At 35.6% G+C, this 20584-nt stretch overlaps 1 protein-coding gene across 8 annotated transcripts; it reads left to right on the forward strand.

Annotated features, from left to right (window-relative positions):
• Positions 1-134: 134 nt before the first annotated feature.
• Positions 135-19729, forward strand: LOC120900277 (GTPase-activating protein skywalker). Of its 8 annotated transcripts, none has more exons than XM_040307055.1 (12): positions 135-442; positions 937-1468; positions 3980-5021; positions 11747-11949; positions 12055-12259; positions 13929-14053; positions 14121-14452; positions 14520-14688; positions 15746-15832; positions 16495-16653; positions 16725-16945; positions 17005-19729. In XM_040307055.1, exons 3-12 carry the CDS (start codon positions 4898-4900, stop codon positions 17144-17146), a joined length of 1767 nt encoding a protein of 588 aa, XP_040162989.1. In that variant the 5' UTR covers positions 135-442; positions 937-1468; positions 3980-4897; the 3' UTR covers positions 17147-19729. The 8 variants fall into 8 exon arrangements, with proteins under 8 accessions (XP_040162989.1, XP_040162990.1, XP_040162992.1 ...); XM_040307056.1 differs by having other exon boundaries at positions 135-305; XM_040307057.1 differs by lacking the exon at positions 135-442 and adding an exon at positions 462-679.
• Positions 19730-20584: the final 855 nt, after the last annotated feature.

Consider the following 20584-nt stretch of genomic DNA (forward strand, 5'->3'; position numbering starts at 1 on the left):
AGTAGTGGGAGCCAAAGGTAAAATCCTTTTGCAAATGCGAAAAAAAAAATCCAAAATAGCATAGAGCGAGACCACAGTGCATTTTGTCAACAAGCAGTTTGACACATGTGTTTGACAGCAGCTTATTGCAACTGTGTGTGTGTGCAAAGTAGAAACGAAAGAAAAGGTCCGAGTGCGCAAGATTTATGTACAAACTTCTTCGTTTTCATCTGAAACTTTGATAAAACTTGGCGCTGTGACTCGCAATAGGCAATTTTATGATTATTCTTCTGTGTCCATCGCGTGGAGAAAGTGAATAATAATCGGTACAGTGAAATACTCATCGTTGAGAACAACGTCGCCTACCGCAGTAGCACAGTTCTAAGCAAATCAGGCCACACTGTTGGATTGCACCCCCCTCCCCCCACAGTCAACCAGAAAGGAATCAGAATTGCTTCTTGAGGTGACGAGCCTGTTGTGATTTATTTTTCGCCTTGTTTCAATTGCTTGCATGTAGTGTGTTTTTTTAAAGGAAAAAGTGAAAATACTTGATGCCTGACGTCGAAGAGTCATTGTCATAAAAATGGTCTCGTAAACAAAATGCAGTTGCCGAGAATGAAAATAAAAAAGGTTGAGATGCGAATCTGTCCCACTGCACTTCAAGTGTTCCTAGTCTTCTGGCTGTTTGTTGTTGATCCTGGTTAGTGTAGGAATTGGCTTCACCGCAAACGTTATCGTATCGTACGCAATGAATTATTGCCCTATTATGTGGGCGTTTATACAACTGCAGTATGTGTAAAAAAAGATGCTGTGAAACGCAAATGTCCACTATTGGTTTCCGGCTCGGAATTGTGCAACTCGTGTTTATCATCAATTGTTTTGTTTGTGTTCTAGTTGAATGTGTCTTGTTACGTGATAACGGGCTGTGCGAAATTGAAACCTTCTTTTCCTTTCCAGATAATGAGGCATGAAAATCTCCTCTGCTCGATGAAGCAATAATCTACAGTTCGAAAGTATTGTTTGAGTGTTCACAATAGCAAATCACCAGTTAAGCGGCTGACCAAATTTGGTTCGAAATCAAAACACAGGAGATCTGCATCCACAGTGTGTGTACTGCCACCAAACTGCCACCGTACGTTTGTGTAAAAGCGTTTTGACTTGCTTGATGACAAAGTGATTCATTCATTATTGATTTGCGGGAATTTGTGGCAAGCAAATTGTTACGCCAATTCACCATTTTCAAACATCCGACTCTTCCTTCTTGGAAGCGATTGAATTCGTTCCCGCCAAGGAAAAGCTAAATCGAAAGAATCGTTGTTCAGCGCACACAGGACCGTCGTGTAGAGCCACTCTACAAGTATTCGTCCTGGGTGCTGTCTACAGTTGGGATCTGAACATAGAACACACCGTTCCTCACTATTGTTCTCGTACTCGACAGTGTTCCTTTGAGCAGAGTTAATTCAAAGAAGTTAAACAATTAAAGTGGAAGGTAAGCAATAGGGAAATTGGGCAACAAGTTCAGTGTTTCAAATCATATGAAATGAAGTATATTTATTTTAAAAAAAATCTAAGACTAAGTTCTTTAAGATTACGTCTTAAATCATATCGGTTCAATCACTCATGAGTGTATGAAAAGGAATCACGGCGACGATGTTGTGTCGTTTTTATTTTCTCTTCTTTTCCTTAATTGATTCCATTATAATGCGTCAGAACTAGCTATTAAGATGATGAACATTTGCGAAATTGCGTCCGCTGTTCGTGTGTAGCCACTTGCTGTTTCGGCATTATGCAGGCGATGGGGTCTTACGGCGTTGAACAAGCAAAATCGATACACCGTGGCAGTAGAGTAACGTTTGTTGTCGTACCCATGATCCGGTTTCTTCATGTGGCTTGGTATCGTTCAGGCACCGATTGTCTACGATGGCGTCACCAAATGTCGTCAGTGGCTCGGATCTGCACGCAGCCGCTACTGGGCAGAGCATGGATAACAACCCCCGTGTGACCAGTTGTGTGGTGTGTGTTTTTATCGATTAGCCGTGTCGTACTCACAAAGCAGAGCAAAAATGTTAAGAGTAGGTAACGTTTTTACCTTTTCTTTATTGCTTGCTCTAATGTCTCGGGGGAGTCATTGACCGGTTACGCTAAAGTTGTGTTTTAGGTAGCCAATCATTATGTGTACAATCAAATGGAGGGCTGCCTGTTTTAAGGACTACAAAGCTCACCTTTCTTATGAGTTAACCTGTAAGCAACTAATTCCTTAACTAATTTCAAAAATAATATTTCCTTATTGAATTACATAAAAAAAAGTTAAATAAGCTTGCATTGTCAATCCAGCCTAGGAAGAGGTGGAAAAGCCTTTTATATTATGCGATAGATATAAGTAAATCGCCATTTGAGGGCTAGCAGACGAAACGAGCGGCGTTATGTAGACGGACATAACTAATTAAAGACTTTAAATGCAATTGTTTACCGCAATTATATTGTTTTCCGTTGTGTTTTGAAACAATATAGGAAAAATCTCTCTACTGCTCTTGAGAAAGGCGTGTCAACGCAATTGTGGCTGTATTAGTACGGCATTTGTTGTTGTTTTTTTCTTTTGTCGCTTTCATTTCTCCTTACGACAGTAATGCGTTTAATGTTTTATTTATATCCGTTGGTTTTGTCTCGTTGCATACCCTGCAGCAGGGCAAGTTTGCGAAAAAAGCCTTTGGCTGAAACTGTAGCTAACACATACGATCAAATTTACCATCATTCACTGTATCATATGAATGGTCGCATTGACTGAAGCTCGTATGTGTTCTATAATTTATAAAAAAAACATATGCAATAGTATTTATCTATTAGCTTTAAAATAACCCAAACCTTCAGGCTTTGGAAAAGATGTAAAGAAAATTGTATATATTGTAGGATTGACTCTGTAGAAGCATTAAAAACAGTTGTTGATATTTTTATTAACTTTCGCTCTTTTATTTCATTCAAGAATCAAGTGTATTGCATAGATTGAATGCAAACACTTGTTTGGTTTGAAGTCGGATTCAAGTGTAGAGTGGTGCATTGAAGGCAGACTAGTTACTGGCAATCGGTTTACTATCGTAGCGGAATTGTATGGCTGAACCATAAGTTGTTTAAAGGTTGCATCCCTCGAAATGGTATTAACAGCAATGACAACTGTAATTAGCCTGGATTTTTCAATTCACACGCATACTGATCGGGTTGAGCGCCACAATTTTTTGTCGCAAATGGTATTAGCTAAAATATGATGTCGTCAAATTGTGGTTCGCTGAGTCGATCCTTTTGTAGCTGGCATGTATTGGTGTGATATTGATTTGTGATTGAATTTTTATTACTGAATCATAGACGGATTTTCCTAAGCAAGCGGAAGGACGTCGGACGTCGAAGCGCCAGTGTCTGCCGATTGAAACTGGTACCACAACTGGACGTGGCTTTGTGAGTGGGGTAATTCATGTAGGTAAACGTTCTACGCCGTGTAGGATCATTGAAGGGACAACGAAGTAACGAAGGAATGACAGCAATGTTAACCATGATAATGATAGCACCATTTCAGGTGCATCCATCAGATTTCATGCATTCGTCTCTGTACGCCACGGTAACAGTGTAGTTTGATTGCAAAATGAATCATTCAGGGATTGTTAGGGACTTTACGCAGGTATGAGTAAAATTGGGATTTCCCTTGCAACTGTAGATGATGGCCGCAATTCTACTGATTAATAAGTAACAACAAAATTGATTTCATATAGTTGTACTATTTACAAATATTTAGATTTTTAAACTATATCCAACATTGGCCAGTACAAGAGTTATGTAAGATATTATGTGTCATCATGTGATTTCATACGGAATTGGCGTAGTAATGATGTAATGGAAATTAGATTAAAAGCTTTACTCGTACAAGCAAGCCAGAAGATTTTTAAAATATTTTTAAAATAATAAATAAACTGCATGCTAATCAATGTGAATTTCAAAACTCTTATCTTGACAGGTTTCATAATGCTCTTTGAAGATCTCACATAAGCTGTCGAACAAACTATCAACGAGATGCATGCATTTCGCGCCCGGCCAGGGGTACTAGTGTCCCCATGAAGAGATTCGGCACAGTGACGGAATCGGCCTTCGATAAATGTTGTGTGGTAAAGTGATTGATTAGAAACAGTAAAGAAAGCTTTATAAAGTAAGTGTTGCCTGCAGACGCTTAAAAAGGCAAGGTGAATTCTAGTCATTTGTGAACAATTCGTAAGCAATACAAACATCCAAGTGACCACATGAACGGAATGTCGATGACATTGTACTGAAACGGGAAATAAAAAAATCTTCATCATCATCTAGTAGAAAAATAATAATCTGTGACTGTAAACAGTTTATCAATTATTGAACGGTGTAAAAGTTTAAAAAAATTTATGTTACCATTTGGAGGAGAACTTAAAAGTCAGTCAGGCAGCAGAGGTGTGCTGGTGCGTTAGAAGAAAATCAAACGTTATCGTGGGCGCGTAGAGCCGTGCTTTATTATCATTTGAGCTGGAACAACATCGGACCGATACGGTATAGATAGACGACAGATAGTCAGATTGGCAGCAAGAGGCACACACCATTACTACGCATACGGACCTTGTAAGCGATCCACCTTAGACACTGGAAATGCAGTAGCTGTTATGAAGTGTGTCTATGCTGTTGATGAACGAATGTTTTGCTGCTTGAATGACACGTTTTAAAATTCACCAATCTGCGCCGGTGTGTTAGAAGAGTGCTTTGTGTGTGATTAAATGTGTTGAGCGAATACATACAATTTGTCGTACATAATCAGTGATTTCTCGGTTCGGCTGTTGTTGCGAAGAAAAACTCGACGGAAATACGTAAACTGGCCAGCACAATTGTAGCAGTTACTTAAGATTAACACTCCATCATGCCAGTGAATGCTATCGGAGCGGAACAGCTGAGTGGAATCGAGGAAGAGTCTGACATCTACGAAGCCTTTGCGCCCCATGTCGATACGTCCAACATTTCGGTGCTAACGGATACACCGCCCGGTAAGTAAGCTTAAAGTTATATCAGCGAGTAGAAAATTGTATTGTACTTCCCGAATCTTATGGAATTCAGTCGGTGATGTCAGGAGGTGTCGTTAGTCCATTATTCTAGCAACAGTTGTTTGTCGTATACACCGTAACCGATCACGTAACTAGCTATTTGTTTATGGTTCTCATATGGAAGCAGTATTCGATGAATCAAAATATGAGGAATGTTATAACATGTTAAAATAGTATGTTCCATAAAACAGATCTCATTTGATTAGTGATCGGTAATCAGAATCCGGTGTCAAGTGTCGAGTTGGCCGAAGCTTTTCAAAGTTTAGAGCATGTGTGTTGCAAGATGTTTCTAATAGATGGCTCTGGAGAAGCGGAAAGATCGATGACTGCAAACAAATCATTGGTGACAATGGCACGGTGTTTCAGACCCTTTATTCTATGTGTTGGATAGGCTGCGGTTATAATATTTCCATTCGAAGCGTAAAAGATATGAAATATCAAAAGAAGTAACGCACAACATGATAGAGGTTACATGGTGTAAACAATATGCAGAGTATTTGTTACGATGAAGAGCTTGCACATAATAGTTAATAAATCAGTAATGGTTTCTTCCATTCATTCATTCGCTAATCTTGCAACAGAATAGAATCCGGCACAGCAAATGAAAGACGTCGTGCTTTTCAGTTTGTATACGCGACACTAGTGAGAATGAGACAGGGCATTTAAATACTTAAGCAAGATCTATTGGGTGTGTTGTTGATGGTATCAGCTGATTATAGCCACGTGACTGACACACATGCTCGTGGGCGTAGAAATGTAGTATTGGTGAGCGCAACTCTCAGCCGCAGCTATATGGCACTTGAGCATTCATCACAGTGTTGTTTTGTGTAACGATACGTTGCCGATACGGCGCCTATGGTGGTGATCCGTTGCCACACATACTGCTAAAGGCATAAGAGTTAAAAAAACACAGCGTAGATTTGATGCTTGAAAGCCGGTAAACATGTATTACGACCAGACATTGGAGCAGATAAATGGAAGAGACGTTGTATTAGTAGGCGAAAGTCAAAGGTCTGGGTGCGTGATAAGGGTGTGCGATACGTAAAAATGGGTACGATAACTCAATAAGAGTAGTAAAAAAAACACACACACACACACACACACACACACACACACACACACACACACACACACACACACACACACACACACACACACACACACACACACACACACACACACACACACACACACACACACACACACACTCACACTCACACTCACACACTCACACACACTCACTCACAAACAAGAAACAGGGCAATTCATAGGCAACTTCCCGAGGCATAGACGCCGCTGCGAATGTGTAGAGCAAATCTAAGATGATGAGAGAAGTTATTAGAACCGATATAAAGCTGTGACCGCAAAGCTTCAGCCAATCCAGTGTATTATGGTTATGATTGAATTTTATTACGCAACACGGTAAGCTATTTTCATTCATACGCCAGCGGTTGTTTGATACTTGCTTTGCATTTATTTTTAACAAGAATCTAACAATTAATACAGTCTGTTTTGCAATGAGATGTTTTCTGGACCAAAAGTGTTTCTAAAGTGAACGGCATTCAACAGCCGCACTAGGAGCTTTGAACGAACTAGCTGTCACAAATAATGACAGCTGTTGAAAAACATCTTGCAAGTTTTGAATAATGCTGTTGTCATTCAAAACTGAGCCAAAGTTTGACTGCTGTTTTTAAACTGAGAAAACAGCGTATTTAAAAATTTAGTTTTGAGTACAAAATGAAGAGCAATTTAAAAACAGTATTATAATTTAGATAGAAAATATATTTGCAGCAAAGATATTTCGTTTTGATACATATTTTTTGCAGTAAATACATATTTAGTATCTTATCTGTGACAATTTTACCACATATTGAGTAATTGATATAAACACATTCCGCATGATACAAATTTTCCGCACATAATGTGGTATAATTACGTTGCGTTGATTAGTGAAGAAACTATACATTCGTAAATATAGATTTGAAAGATTATTGCAAAGCACTATGTTCTGTATCTGAATCAATAGGTATTTGCTCGATACCTTATCCAAAGTTTATACATCGTAATTTCTACATTATATAGCTGTAAAGTCAGTAAAAGTTTATTCATATTTTTAGCAAATCTTTTTAGCATAACTAAATACATGAATATAGCATAGCCAATAGGGTGACTGGGTGGGTATAGCTGCACCTACACGCTCCTACAATGCCGGACAGGATCGATTTCCATCCGAATAGGCGCAATATCCGCATGGTTGTTATCATGAAATATATGCTCCAAAAGAAGAGTAGTATAGTAAATAGTACAATTGGTGTACTTATTAGAATAGAAGTACTTACTTCGAATAAGAAGATCAATGTGTAAGAGACATGTACACCCTCTCCCCCTCTCCCTTCACCCCCTTCCCAACGTATTTGTATGCTTTTATAAGGTACACAAAGTAAATACTTTTTAAAAAAAGGAGCTAGTTAGAAAGGAAGTAATTGTAGATGTCTCAGCAAAAATGTGCGATAGTAGCAAAACAAACTGTTTGCACAAGATAAGTATAGCTAGCGCTTGATTTAGTACATGAGAGTCGGCATATTTGAGGTAAGTTAATTGCCATCTTGGTTTGATACAGTACACAAAGATAGTCAAAGAACAAGAAGCCATTCGTAAGGTTTACAGCATATGCATATACGCACCAAGCTTTAGAGGCTGTCTAGTGTTAGTAGAAGAATGTCAGACAGACGGTACAACGATCCGGTACAAGTGAGAGTGCTGTTCGTTAGTGATCGATGATCTTTCGACGTTGTACTATCCGGACCGTGTTTGTTTACATGTTTGAGCTGAAACGGGACAGTGTACGTACAGCTAAATTTACAGTGTCACAGCTAGACGAAGTCTCAGTCGGTTCTGATTCTAAATACACTAAAAAGCATAAAAAGTGGTATATATGGGTCGTTTCGTTTGAATAACCAAACTAAAAAGCTGCAATGCAGAAAATAAAACATAGCGAATAGAATCCCAACGTACCGTGAAGTATGTAATGATAGTGTAGCGTTAGAAAACAGAACAATTTTCATGTAATATTACAGTTCTGCTAAGCTAATGCATAGTGTTTTAGTTCCCTTGAACGGTTGTGTATTTTTGAGGTGGCGCTTTTGTTCAAAACCGATTGAATCAGGTTATTTATAGCACTGATTCGTATGTTCGATCGTTCTGCATATCCTACGATCTTCCGCACTCGGTCGCCTTGTTTCTTTTTTATTATCACTTAGAGTTTGTTTTTAGCGTAGTTAATGCCGTTAGTGGTCGCAATAGTAGTAGTGGTGATGAAAAAGATCATCTCGCTCGTTTATTTCTGTATTTGCATCGATGCTACTAAGAACAGTTCTTACACATTTGGCTCAAGCCGCGCGTAGTCACGAATGAATTACAGTAGTGTTTGTGAGGTGCGAAGAAGTGGTTAGCATGTTTTGGCCGATCGTGAACGTAAAGAAATTGATGAGCGTGTACTGTTTTAATTAAAATGTTTTATTTTGAACCATGAGTAATTCAAGCGCCCAACCGCTATTGATGCAAAATTGATCGGTCGATTGAAGACGAATACTGAGTTCAATCACGGTACAACTGAATGGTCTCTCATAGTACGTCATTAACTTGTTAGCCCTACAAGTTTGTTAGGTTATTAATAAAATTTTGAAAGGTAGAATAAAGAAAAATTAAGTACAATTGATTGTGCCAAAATGGGTGGATTCCTTACTAAACAAATTTCTTTCAGTTCATAACAACTCGTCAGCTTAAGCATTCTGTATCCATCGGAATGATAGATGGACATGGTTATGCTTGTTTGTTAAATTTATCAGATTACATTTGAGTCATCAATGAACGCGCTATGGTAAGCGCCACACGTTTGATGACGATCGATAGAGAGGTGTCACGTTTTTGTTTTTCTTGTTAAGTAGTTGCAAAAGCATGTTAGAACATGTGACTAATAATGTTCGTGCTGCGAACGAAAAATTAAATGTAGATAGTCCTTTACTTATGTGTACGATTACACGTTAAACTAGTTGGAAGTTGGACAAGTTGGAATCATTTGTACGATTCGAATGTAAAATAGAATGGTAAGTGAATGATGATGTAACATCATGCCATTCAATAATAATTTGAATTGAAACATAAATTATACCAAATAAATACAATCGAAGAAAAGTGGGTAAATAGAAAAATATCACGTATGTAAATGTATGTTACACTTATGCAACTGTTTTGAAAAATGTACGGCTACAATCGTGTTCCCAGATTAGTAAATTTTGAATATTTGAATTTCCATGACCTCGAAAAGCGCAGAGAAGAATAATAGCGGTTTTTTAAATTGTTTTGACACATTTTGATTGACAGGATTTTTGATAATCTATGAGCCTATACTCTAGACTTTAACCTTGGTAGTGATGGTATACCACTTAATGCTAATAAAAGTGTTCTTATTGGAATTGTCTTTTGATTTGGAGATATAAATTTTGAATCAGCGGTTTTGAATATTAACATAAGAATGATGCAAAAAATACCCCTGAAATAATGAGACCTTTTTTATTGTAGATTATACGTCAACATATTTGCCATCCTCATAAAAAATACAAAATTTTAAAGCTATGTGACCGAGCTATGTTTCATGTGACCGAGTCGGACTATAGTTAGTCCTAATTATAGTGCAATTCGCTTATTATAATGCCATTATTACATGGGTGAACTGCACGAAAAAATGGATGACTAAAACACCAGATATAGGTGTTTAAAATGAACATCTTTATCAGTTTAGTATGTGATTGGCCTTAATCATGAAATCATGATGACATATGATCGTTGCGTTTTGTTTTTTGAAATTTAGTTGAAAAAAGGACGGAAAGATGGCTCGGAGTCGGTGGGTGCTTATAAAATAGACTGTAAATGTGTGTGACTATGTCAACGCCACATTCGAATCTGTTGAGTGCACAAATCTCACTACTATTAACACAAGCTTGAAAGCGTGAACAGAAAGAAGCGCGTCGTTCACTGTTGTACCGCTCACGACCATCAATAGACCTTATCAATCAGAACACAAGCAGCTATACCGACATATGCAGTATGTAAACATTAGAAACAGTCAACACCAACACTGTTTGGATTCGATCGTTTCCAAACGACGTACGGGATCTTTGGTTCGGTCTAACAGTCTATTCGTGCCGGGCAATCGAATTGCTACAGTGAGAAAACGATTGACAGTACGCGCAGATCGTTTATTACGTCGGAAGAATTGTGTTTTTCAACGCTAAAACAGATGTGGTGATTCGTTAACAATTGAAGCAAAAATGCAAATTGCATAAATGTGGTGTGCTGTTATTGCAAAACTGATCAATGCGTAAATTATTCCGCTTGTGCTATATTTATTGTGTAGCTTAAGTTTGTAAATGAACAAACCGTAATACACTGTGGTTATCCGCATTACTTGAAATTTGCCACCCAAAACCAAAAACAATATACAATTGAAAAGATTGAAGTTTGAAGCGCAAACCTTTTAGTGAAGTGGTAATTCCATCGTGAAGTGGGAAAGTCATGCTGTATGTTCCCCAATAGTGCGATTTAGTTTTCCAATGTGAAGTGTCATGCTTTTGCTCTTATACACCACCGCTAATCCGTGTACAATAAATTCATCGGTAACATTGCGGTACTACTCAACTCAATCGGTTATGTGACTATCAGATGGTAATAATGTATTGAATTATGTATGCGGTGCTTCGTTAGTACGCACATATGTATGTAGCATTTTACTGCTGACTTTCCTATTACTGAATCTGCAATAAACATAGGCAGTTGAAAGGACACATAATGGTTGCAAAAACGCCGGAAGGCATATCTTTGGAAAATCTTAGCAAACGAGCATCGGTTTATATTGATCCTGATTGTGATTTGTACCTAGAGCTGCAATATTTGCAATCTTCAAGGCTTACAAAATGTGCCTGTTTCGACATCCACCTATTGACATCGAAAGGTAGGATACTGTGTAATAGCCATTACAGTACTGTGAATAGTGTGTACATTACTAAATTCGTATAAACATGATGAGTCAGGCATGTGTAGCGTATTCAAGGATCAAATTCAAACGAACAAGTAAATAAAGTGTGAATGTTTTTTTTTATATTGACCAGTATAGCTGATACAAGTTTGTTAGTGATTATATAATATGGCGTTGAATGAGCGAGGTGCATACATATTAGATTAGATGACTGAGATGAGCATGTTTAGTATGAATCCTTGCGTTGTGTATTATTATTTACGTATCTTTTAGTTGAAATAGCTTCGTTGGATTGCTATGTGAATTTCAGACTCTAATAATTGTTTTTAGATTAGTCAAATACACGAATAACAAATACAAACACAACGATCTATTGTGTTTTTATTCAATCGAACATGGATGGCAGGATAATGTTCAAGATGGTTACAAATTGGAATTGTTTAGTATAGTTAATAAATATCACTAGTAATTTTGTACGCAAAACAACTGACCAGAAAGCTGTGTGTATGATCGAAAGTGTAATGCTAATGTTTGATACAGTGTGCAACCATGCAAATTATACTTCCCAATTAAAACATATTTTAAATCACTTTTAAAGGTATCACTACTATTTATCTCTTTTGCTCAATTGTAGGAAAAAAGCCAAACTTGAAATCGTTTCAAGACGTGCAATCACTCATTCAACAAGGAAAAAAACGCGAAGCAAAGATAGTGTTAAGAGAAAACTCATGGCCCACCAATTCACCAATTCGTTCACAACTATGGCCAGCTTTATGTGCCCAACATCACGTTGGAAAAACGATGCTGGACGGATTCTATTGGGATATGGTGAATCAGGTACGTAACAATATTGCATCGTAAACATGCGTTGGATGCGACAACCAATAGAGAAGAAGTGCATTTCCTTATCTTAAACTAATAAACAAATGCTTTGTTTGATAGGTTTTCGGTACGACAGAATTGCCCGAGAAACCTATAATGCTGCCACCGTTCGTCGATTCAACACATTGTCTGCCCTATCATTTGACACGGAAAGGTCGAGCGGTGGCTGATCGAGTAGTAAGTGTGCTCGGTTACGCCTGTCCAGACATTACGTACAGCCCTACGCTCTACCCTATTACTTCCATTTTGTTACACTTTATGTCTGGTAAGTACACGGCAAAAGAAACGAATTATAGAGATTATGCTGTAATGACTATTGTACAGTAGATATAATAATGTAAATTATCCGCTACATCCAGCTGATCAAAACTTGTTATTTTCCTAACTTGTTAACTTATTATCCAGCTGGTAGAATAATGAATCCGATACACTGTTTGAAATATTGGTAATAATTAGCATTAGAAAATGAATTAATTATATGTTTTTGTTTTGTGCAGAAGTTAGACAAATTTTAAAATTTGGCTTATTTAGCTCACGTGGTATATTTAAAAAAAAGTTTATTATAAAAGATGATCCAATGACGTATAGCACATGCAAATATGATCAGCACATGTAAATGTGGCCGTCGTGAGTATCCAATTATCTCATGGCACGAATGACAATATGCCAAAATGATTGGTACATAACTACCAATCATTTTGTTTGACACAAGTGTACATCTTATGAATATTCAGAAGGGAATGAACGGGTTTTGTGGAGATTCATCTCCCTTCCGCACGAAATGTGAAACTGTAACCGATATCATATGGTTCAAAGGATTGTCATTTTAATGGGTGTTAACTTTCCTATTATTACAATATTATTACAATGTTTGTTTACTAGCTTGATACAATTTTACTGTTTCACTAGCATGTCTCTATGTATTTAACCTTGGGTGTTGCAAATGAATGAGATAAAAATCAAATATTTTGAGGCACGTTGATTTTATTTCATTGGATGTAATAGATTTGTCCGATTACTTTGATACTCTTGCTTCCTTGTCGATAAGAAACCTTGATTTTCGATAACTCAGATTTATTTTATTGCATGTTTAAATGTATGTTGGTGTATCATACTTACCTCTTTCGCCATTTGAGATAAAGACGCAATTAATCGTACAATATTGTACTATCGGGATATATTGTACGAGTTATTATCATACCGTTTGAATTGTTCGTACAATTGATAAAGCAAAGTGATTTTTAAACTTTATTACAAAGTACGAGTAGCGGTTCATTCTGTTCAAAACGAATGTTGGGACGAAATTACTTGGCTATGTTAACGTCGATTTTTAGTAATATATACATATCTGCTAGCAATTTCCTGCGTGTAGAGCGACGTTTTCAATAGTTGTTTTTTGTAACATAAGTGGAATCACGATGAATGATAATATGGAACGATAAAAACGGGAATGTGGTTTGTAAAATCTACTGGTATGTGCTTATATATGACAAATACTATGTCTGACTTCTTTGATCCAAATGTTGCCAACTCTAGTTAAAAACATACAAACGTTTACTTGTAATGTAATTACCCCTTTTTTTCTTACTAGACAATACGATTGACAGTTACTAAGTCCGGGCAGTACAGTCCGTATCTGCTCACCGTTGGTAGTTTAACGTGGGTCATCTTTCATCATAGACTCTCGTTTAATATGTCTCAGTGTTATTGGTTAACATTCATTCAAATCATGAAGAAAGCAGAAACGAATACTAGGCTAAGATAATATCATAATATAATATCAAAACCATGAAGATAGCGAATGGCTTCAGTAGTCGATACACTTTCATTTATTTTATAAAGTGGGCAGTCTCTATAAATAAATTAAAATGTAATGCAATCGTTAAAATGTCAATACCTAATAATGTGTTTTTCTGTATTATTGTTTATTTTAGAGGAAGAATGCTACCACTGTATGGCCAGCCTTGTTGCCCCGAAGGAGAAAGTTTTTATTACTCAAACAAAGTTACTTTATGAGGTCACGTGGAAGACTGTGATGCAAATTGCCAAAAAACATGCGGTTAGCACTACTATTTTAGTTTCAGTAGTTCTCAAAAAATCATAATGTTTTTTTTTTTTAAATACAGAAATCTGCTGTTAATTACCTATCGACAATGTGCAACGGACAAAAGCCTGAATCGATCTTCATGGATTGGTGCTGGTGGATATTAGGTGGATTACCTTTCCCGCATCTTGTACGAGTAATGGATTGCTTTTTCCACGAGGGAATTAAGGTTTTCTATCGCGTATCGTTGGCTATATTGATACTTTTTCACAAACACGTTACCAGCAGTAATTCCGAGTGGGACACAGATGCGATAAAAAATGACATCGATAATGCCCTTCCAAAGTTCTGTAAAAATATACCAGTCTCACCGGCAAAGCTGCTCCGGACAGCTTTTAGTATTAGAGCTCTTAGGTGAGACGAATCGATTTGATGTTTTGAAATGTTTGCACTAAATAACTGTTTAAATGTTTGTTTTCAGTTCTACGTACATATCTAGAGTTTTTTTGAAGACTGAAATGTTACTAAAGAGTAAGTCAGTACTAAGTGGGCCGAAGCAAATGGTAAGATCACGTTCTAGCGATAATTTACCAACGAGTCAATCCCAGATCAACGTACAAATGATGTCTCACACCTTAACGATTCGGGAGGTAAGTGTAATGTGCTGCATAAAAAGAAAAAGTACAGTAATAAAAAAAATGCGTTTCTCTTTAAAATAACTAGACGATAGAAAACCCCTTGATGCAAATTAGTACTTAAATGTATCATAAATTTGGAATTATTCCGTTGAATTAGAATGTAATGAATTGGCAAATTTAACAAAAATCCCTTGGTAACTATCAACCATGAATGATGATTATATATAACTAACAAACGTAACGGTTTTAACGTAACGGCGTGAATAATTTAACTTTCCTCTAATTTAGGTGTACTATGCACTGTAAACATTGAAATATACCTTTTTCTTTGTTTCCAATCTTTTTACCTGCCGATATACTTTTGGGATGGGACAATATGCGTTAAACGTTTGTGTCTCGTATCAACTTTGACTTGGCAATAATCGAAAAGTACAGAAATATCGAGAAGGTTTAGATACCTGCCGTGCAATGGTATGGAAATGATTTTTTTAAAATATTGTTGTTTATGTCTGGCTGACTGTTGTACAATATATGGATGGATGCAATATTTCATCTTGTTTCGTTGTCGTCCTAAAAAGTAATACTCATTTTTAACATATTGCGGCTAGCAAAATTGTTCATAATATACATACCTATTCTAACTGATCATTTCCATTTATTTAATCAACATTGAACTAAATCCAGGGCATTATTGTTTGTCTAAAGATCTTTCTACTTATAACAACATATTAGAGTCGTATGTTTCGGTAATGATTGTCAAACAGATTTATTATGTTTACAACATTAATATAAAAGGATCATTTATAGAAAACAAAATCTAAAGCACATTATTCCATACTCCTCTTTTCCATCATATGATTGAAGCAAAGTGTATTTATTTTTATTCACGCTGCATTTTGGATACAATGGAAACATCAATTTCTACAAATCTGGGAACGTGCATCAATACTTATTCTAACCCACAAAATGTTTTAAACATAACATCCATTGTGTACGGGCATCAATTGACAAAACATTTAAATATATTTGATTTAAAAAATAACATATATGCGGGGCATTTTTTAAAAAGGGGGCTCATTCTCCTGACGTACGAGTCTTGTCCATGGGAGTTTTTCCAATTCAAGCAATAAAGAGTAAAATATGTGATCAGGACACAGTAAGTTGAAGACGTATTGTCTAAGTGTGCCCTAATAAGATACAGTTTGTGTAGATTTTATTTTTTAACTTATCGTAGATATGTGGAAATTATTGCAACATAGTTTTTATAATTTGAGCATCTTACATGCTTTTTAAGTTTATTTGGCTTTTATTAAAATTTAGCTCTAATTTATGTTATGAAAGGGCCAAAGATTGTTAGCTTTTTAGTAACTGTCTGTGAATAGTATGGACATAATTCAAAAACATAATTTTGTGAACGGCGTTTTGATACTTTTATTGTTTCATTAAGATGTTGTTAACGCTAGTTTTTTTTTATTGACAAGCATTGCACACTTTTTATATCATCTTAAGACGTTGGGATCCTTTCTCGATCCACTGCAGTGTGATGTAACAGAACAAAAGTCATGGCATGACAGTAATCAGCGGCATAAAAATTGGAGAAAGGAATTCATCATCTTAAGATATTTGTTATAGATTCAAACAATTTGTTTCCACTATGAACTGCATGTTTGGTATTTACATTCGTCTCATGTTTGTGTATACCTGATATGTTCGATGTATAATTTAATGTTGGACTGCTCTAACGATTAAAATGATTTATAATTCGTTAAATGAAAACATATCCAAATCGAAACCTAATGTGAATGATATTCTCAACAGCTGTTTACGCTCTGGTCTTGGCTACCAGTAAGAATCACAATGTATCAACCCATTCTACTGTATACAACAGAAGAACATGGATGCTCTTTGACAACGTTTTACGTTAGAGTAGAACAACATGAACCAACACTGTTAATGATTAAAACGTGTAATAACGAAGTAAGTGTTTGAATGGTGGCGCGAATGAATGTTGATAACTTTAAACACATTGCTACTTCTCTCGTATCCAGGTGTTTGGTGCTTACTGTTCGTCCCGATGGTTTGAACGCAATTTAAAAGACGATCGTGGACAGCGTCAAGCTTACTTTGGCACGGGAGAAACGTTTCTGTTTTCACTTTATCCCGAACGTGCCAAATATCCGTGGGTCGGAATAGAGGGTGATACGGGCTTGGGCCATGCATCTGAGCTATTTATGGCTGCTGACTCCAAGATGATTACTATCGGCGGCGGGTAAGTGTTTTGAGGAGACGAATAAATTGAGTAAATCATAACCATTATGTATTTTACAGTGAGGGGCAAGCTATCTGGATGGATGAAAATATTCGTTTCGGCAAAACCGACCGGTGCCAAACATTTAATAACCCACCGCTTTGTGCTTCTGGCGATTTTGAGATACGTGTTTTGGAGGTGTACGGTTTTGTAGGAGCGTGAATAACCTCCTGAATTATGTATCGGTAAAGCTTGCGTTTAATTCACATTGAACACATCCGTATTAATGTTTAGCCTATGTTGAAGCTGAAACCAAAACAAAACTCGATATGCTGGTAGATCTCGTTGATTTCATCATTGTGTTCTTTGACTCTCATGAAATGAGAGCAAAAACTAGAAGTAAACTTTTGACAAAAATGAAAATTTCAGCAAATTCATCAAGCCTCAGCCATTCAAGAAAAGAACGCATTGTTGTATGTATAATTTTGCCATGTTCATCAAATACTCTGAATATTTGCAAATCGTGCGGATTGCATAAGATCACTACAAGTGATTATATATATATCACGTATTTCAGCCCAATCGTAAAGCTTATTTGGACAAAAGCAATTTCGAACAAATATATGCATTATACATGATAAATGTTTGTTTAAATTGTCTTTGTGGTTTAATCGGACTGTAGAAGAATTCCACGAAGGAAATTATTTTAAGCTTTAGGTAGTATTGCACTAAATACAGTTTACAAAATTAGTTATGCATATTCGATTTAATTATATTGTGCAGGGATTATCGGTGATTGTTTTTTTATGTTTGTTTTATATTCCGATGATTTACGGGCATGATTATGTTGTTTATTTTCGTCAAATGTGGTTAAAATGTTTATTTTAATGGATTTATGACATTAGCGCAAGCAAAGTTATACCAACAAAGCATTTCATGATACAACAAAAAAACATTTTAACATATCTTTGTATTACAACATCACAAAATTGTTCAAGGATGTATATTTTCTATTGTAATGTGTCTCTATTTGTGGTTTGTTTCGCATACTCGTGGAATGTCATCAAAATGCAACAATCGTTAAATGGTTTTCAAAGGGTTATAATTGTACTATTGAACTATAACTTCTTGTAAGTTACTAATAACAGTTGTAATCCCTATTTACAGTTTTTACGCGATTTATATGGTTTTTGTTGCGATTCAAACACATGAGTCAGATTGACGTGGCATAAGTAGTGTTTAGCTCTGTGAAACTAAGATGTGCTTATTCCTTTTTCGTTGTCGGAAACGAAGTACTCGTCGCATAGTGTGTGCTGATTTGACAGTATCTCTCATCTTTCAATGAAGCGAACATGGAAACAAGTTGAATGTTTTGCTTGGTAAAAAGAAGGAATTACATTCCAAGAGAAAGGAGTTACATGCCTGGCTAATATTGGTCTATGTCTTCATATGTCCTGCTGATCAATTGTGTGTTGATTTTTTTTTCTTGCATTATGTTTTTTATAAATTTTGGTACGTTTCGGAACTGTAAATTTTTTAATTCCTTTGACGAGTATATTTGATCCTTCAATAAAATAAATGTTGCGGGACTATAATATTGATACATCGAATGATAATGAATTTTGTTGTTGTAGCGACATGGATACAAAATCCATGTACGAACGAAAACTTCTGAACATAGTTTCTATCTGCTTGTTTTTATTTTATTCACAAAATAAGAAATGTAGGAAAGTAGTAGAGAATGTAGGACGAATTAATTTATTATACTTTAAAACTGTATAAATGTTGCGTTAATTTAAGATGTGTGATCAAAACTGATGAAAGAATATAAATAATATATGACAAACGAACAAACATAAGAAATAAAAAAAGAACAATGAATTAGAGATATACAGATAAACGCCAAAACTACAAAGTAACCGAAATATTGTAAGTTAGAGAGATCAATATAGCGGGCCATCTACCAGTGCGTTCAATGAAAAAAATATTGCGATTTCATACACATTAAAATGCATATACTAAAACAGCGCTAAAAGAATAGAAATGTCAATGAAATCAAACGTAGCTGAAAGCTTAATGTCTAGCATTATAAGTACACATAAATGCGTGTTTTTGCCTAACTTCTCATCTATTTTATGTGATTCAAAATGTATTGTTATTCAATGTTCATGCTTCGATAGTTGTGTGTTTAGCATCTGCAGAGATACAACGGATGAACTAAGATAAGTAAATGGGTGCGTATGCATATTCTTATTTGTTACATTGTTTCATTCATGCTTAGAATATTGATGCTGACCGCTTACAAAAAAAAACTACTGCAACCAATAGATTGCAACAACATTTTTTACACGATAAATATCGGTTCAGTTAAAACTTTGAAATCCACTATTTGCAAAAGTTATTAAGCAAGCAAAATGAAAATATATATATACTAGAAATGACGATAAGAACATGTTATTCAATATCGACGAGAATGGATTTATAATAATGTGTGGAATGCATAATTTATTTGGTTTCAGCTATATATTCAGAGAACAGTTATCGCATCTATGCAATCAATGTATAAGACTTATTTGGACGTGCTAACAGTAGTAGTAAAACAAAAAGCATTGTGATGATACTACTATGGATTTTGTTTGTAAACGTATTCGACTCTAATTTTCAGATTGTAATTATTTTAAATGTTTTATAATTTGTGTATTGTTATGAATATTGGAAAGTGTTATTTATATCCAAACGCTAGCTTAACGAATGCAAAAACAGTAATGAGTTAGGAAAACAACTTACGTACGCTGTAAAACATAATTAGAATTGCGTTTTATTTTCAATAACAAGTCCAGGTAGTTCCCGAAATACGCGCGGTACCTCTTATAGGAGGATTCGCAGATACGCAGCATTATAATCTTGCCTACTAATTTACTGATTTGACTACTAATTTACTGATTTGTTACATTATTTGTCAAGTGCAAAGTAAATTTCGTTTTGATAGAATTTTAAAAATCAGTAAAATTTGTTGAAAATTGTATTTCTCCTTCAGAGTCATATAAAATATTGAACAACTAAAGTTAACTTACATGAAAACTCGCTAATTCTTAGCTGAAACTTCTTCTCGGTGTGAATTAATAGCGTATCTCGGGGACAACCTGTAATACTATATCCGAAATAATAAGCAAAATGATTTTTAAATTAAACTAATGGGATTGTGTGGAACTGGATACTACTGGGAAGTAAATATATCTTGATAATTGACATTTTCTGGAAAAGTACTGTAGTATTATCGGCTATAGAGCTGCGTGAAGACTTAACGATAATAAATCATATTTTTTATTTTATTTTGCAAAGACTTTTTAAAACGTCCATGAACAATGCATGCACCTTAATGTTTTATGAATTTCTGAATTTCTGTTTTATTGTTATAAAAATCACTATAAATTCCTGATATTTTCATACAGATGAGAATACCTGGAATTTATAGTAAATTTTAAAAATTTGAATTATGATATGGATAGCGTCTGATCGTCTGCTAACGGTTTTCCAGCTTTTTTATATTAATATTTTATATAAATGTTTTTGTGCATTTCAATTTACAATATACAATGAAAATATTTTACATTTGTCATGAATTTTAGTGTTTTTTTGTTGAGTTATGGTTATGGTCTA

Source organism: Anopheles arabiensis, chromosome 3 (assembly GCF_016920715.1).
Source record: "Anopheles arabiensis isolate DONGOLA chromosome 3, AaraD3, whole genome shotgun sequence".
Classification (NCBI taxonomy): Eukaryota; Metazoa; Arthropoda; class Insecta; order Diptera; family Culicidae; genus Anopheles; species Anopheles arabiensis.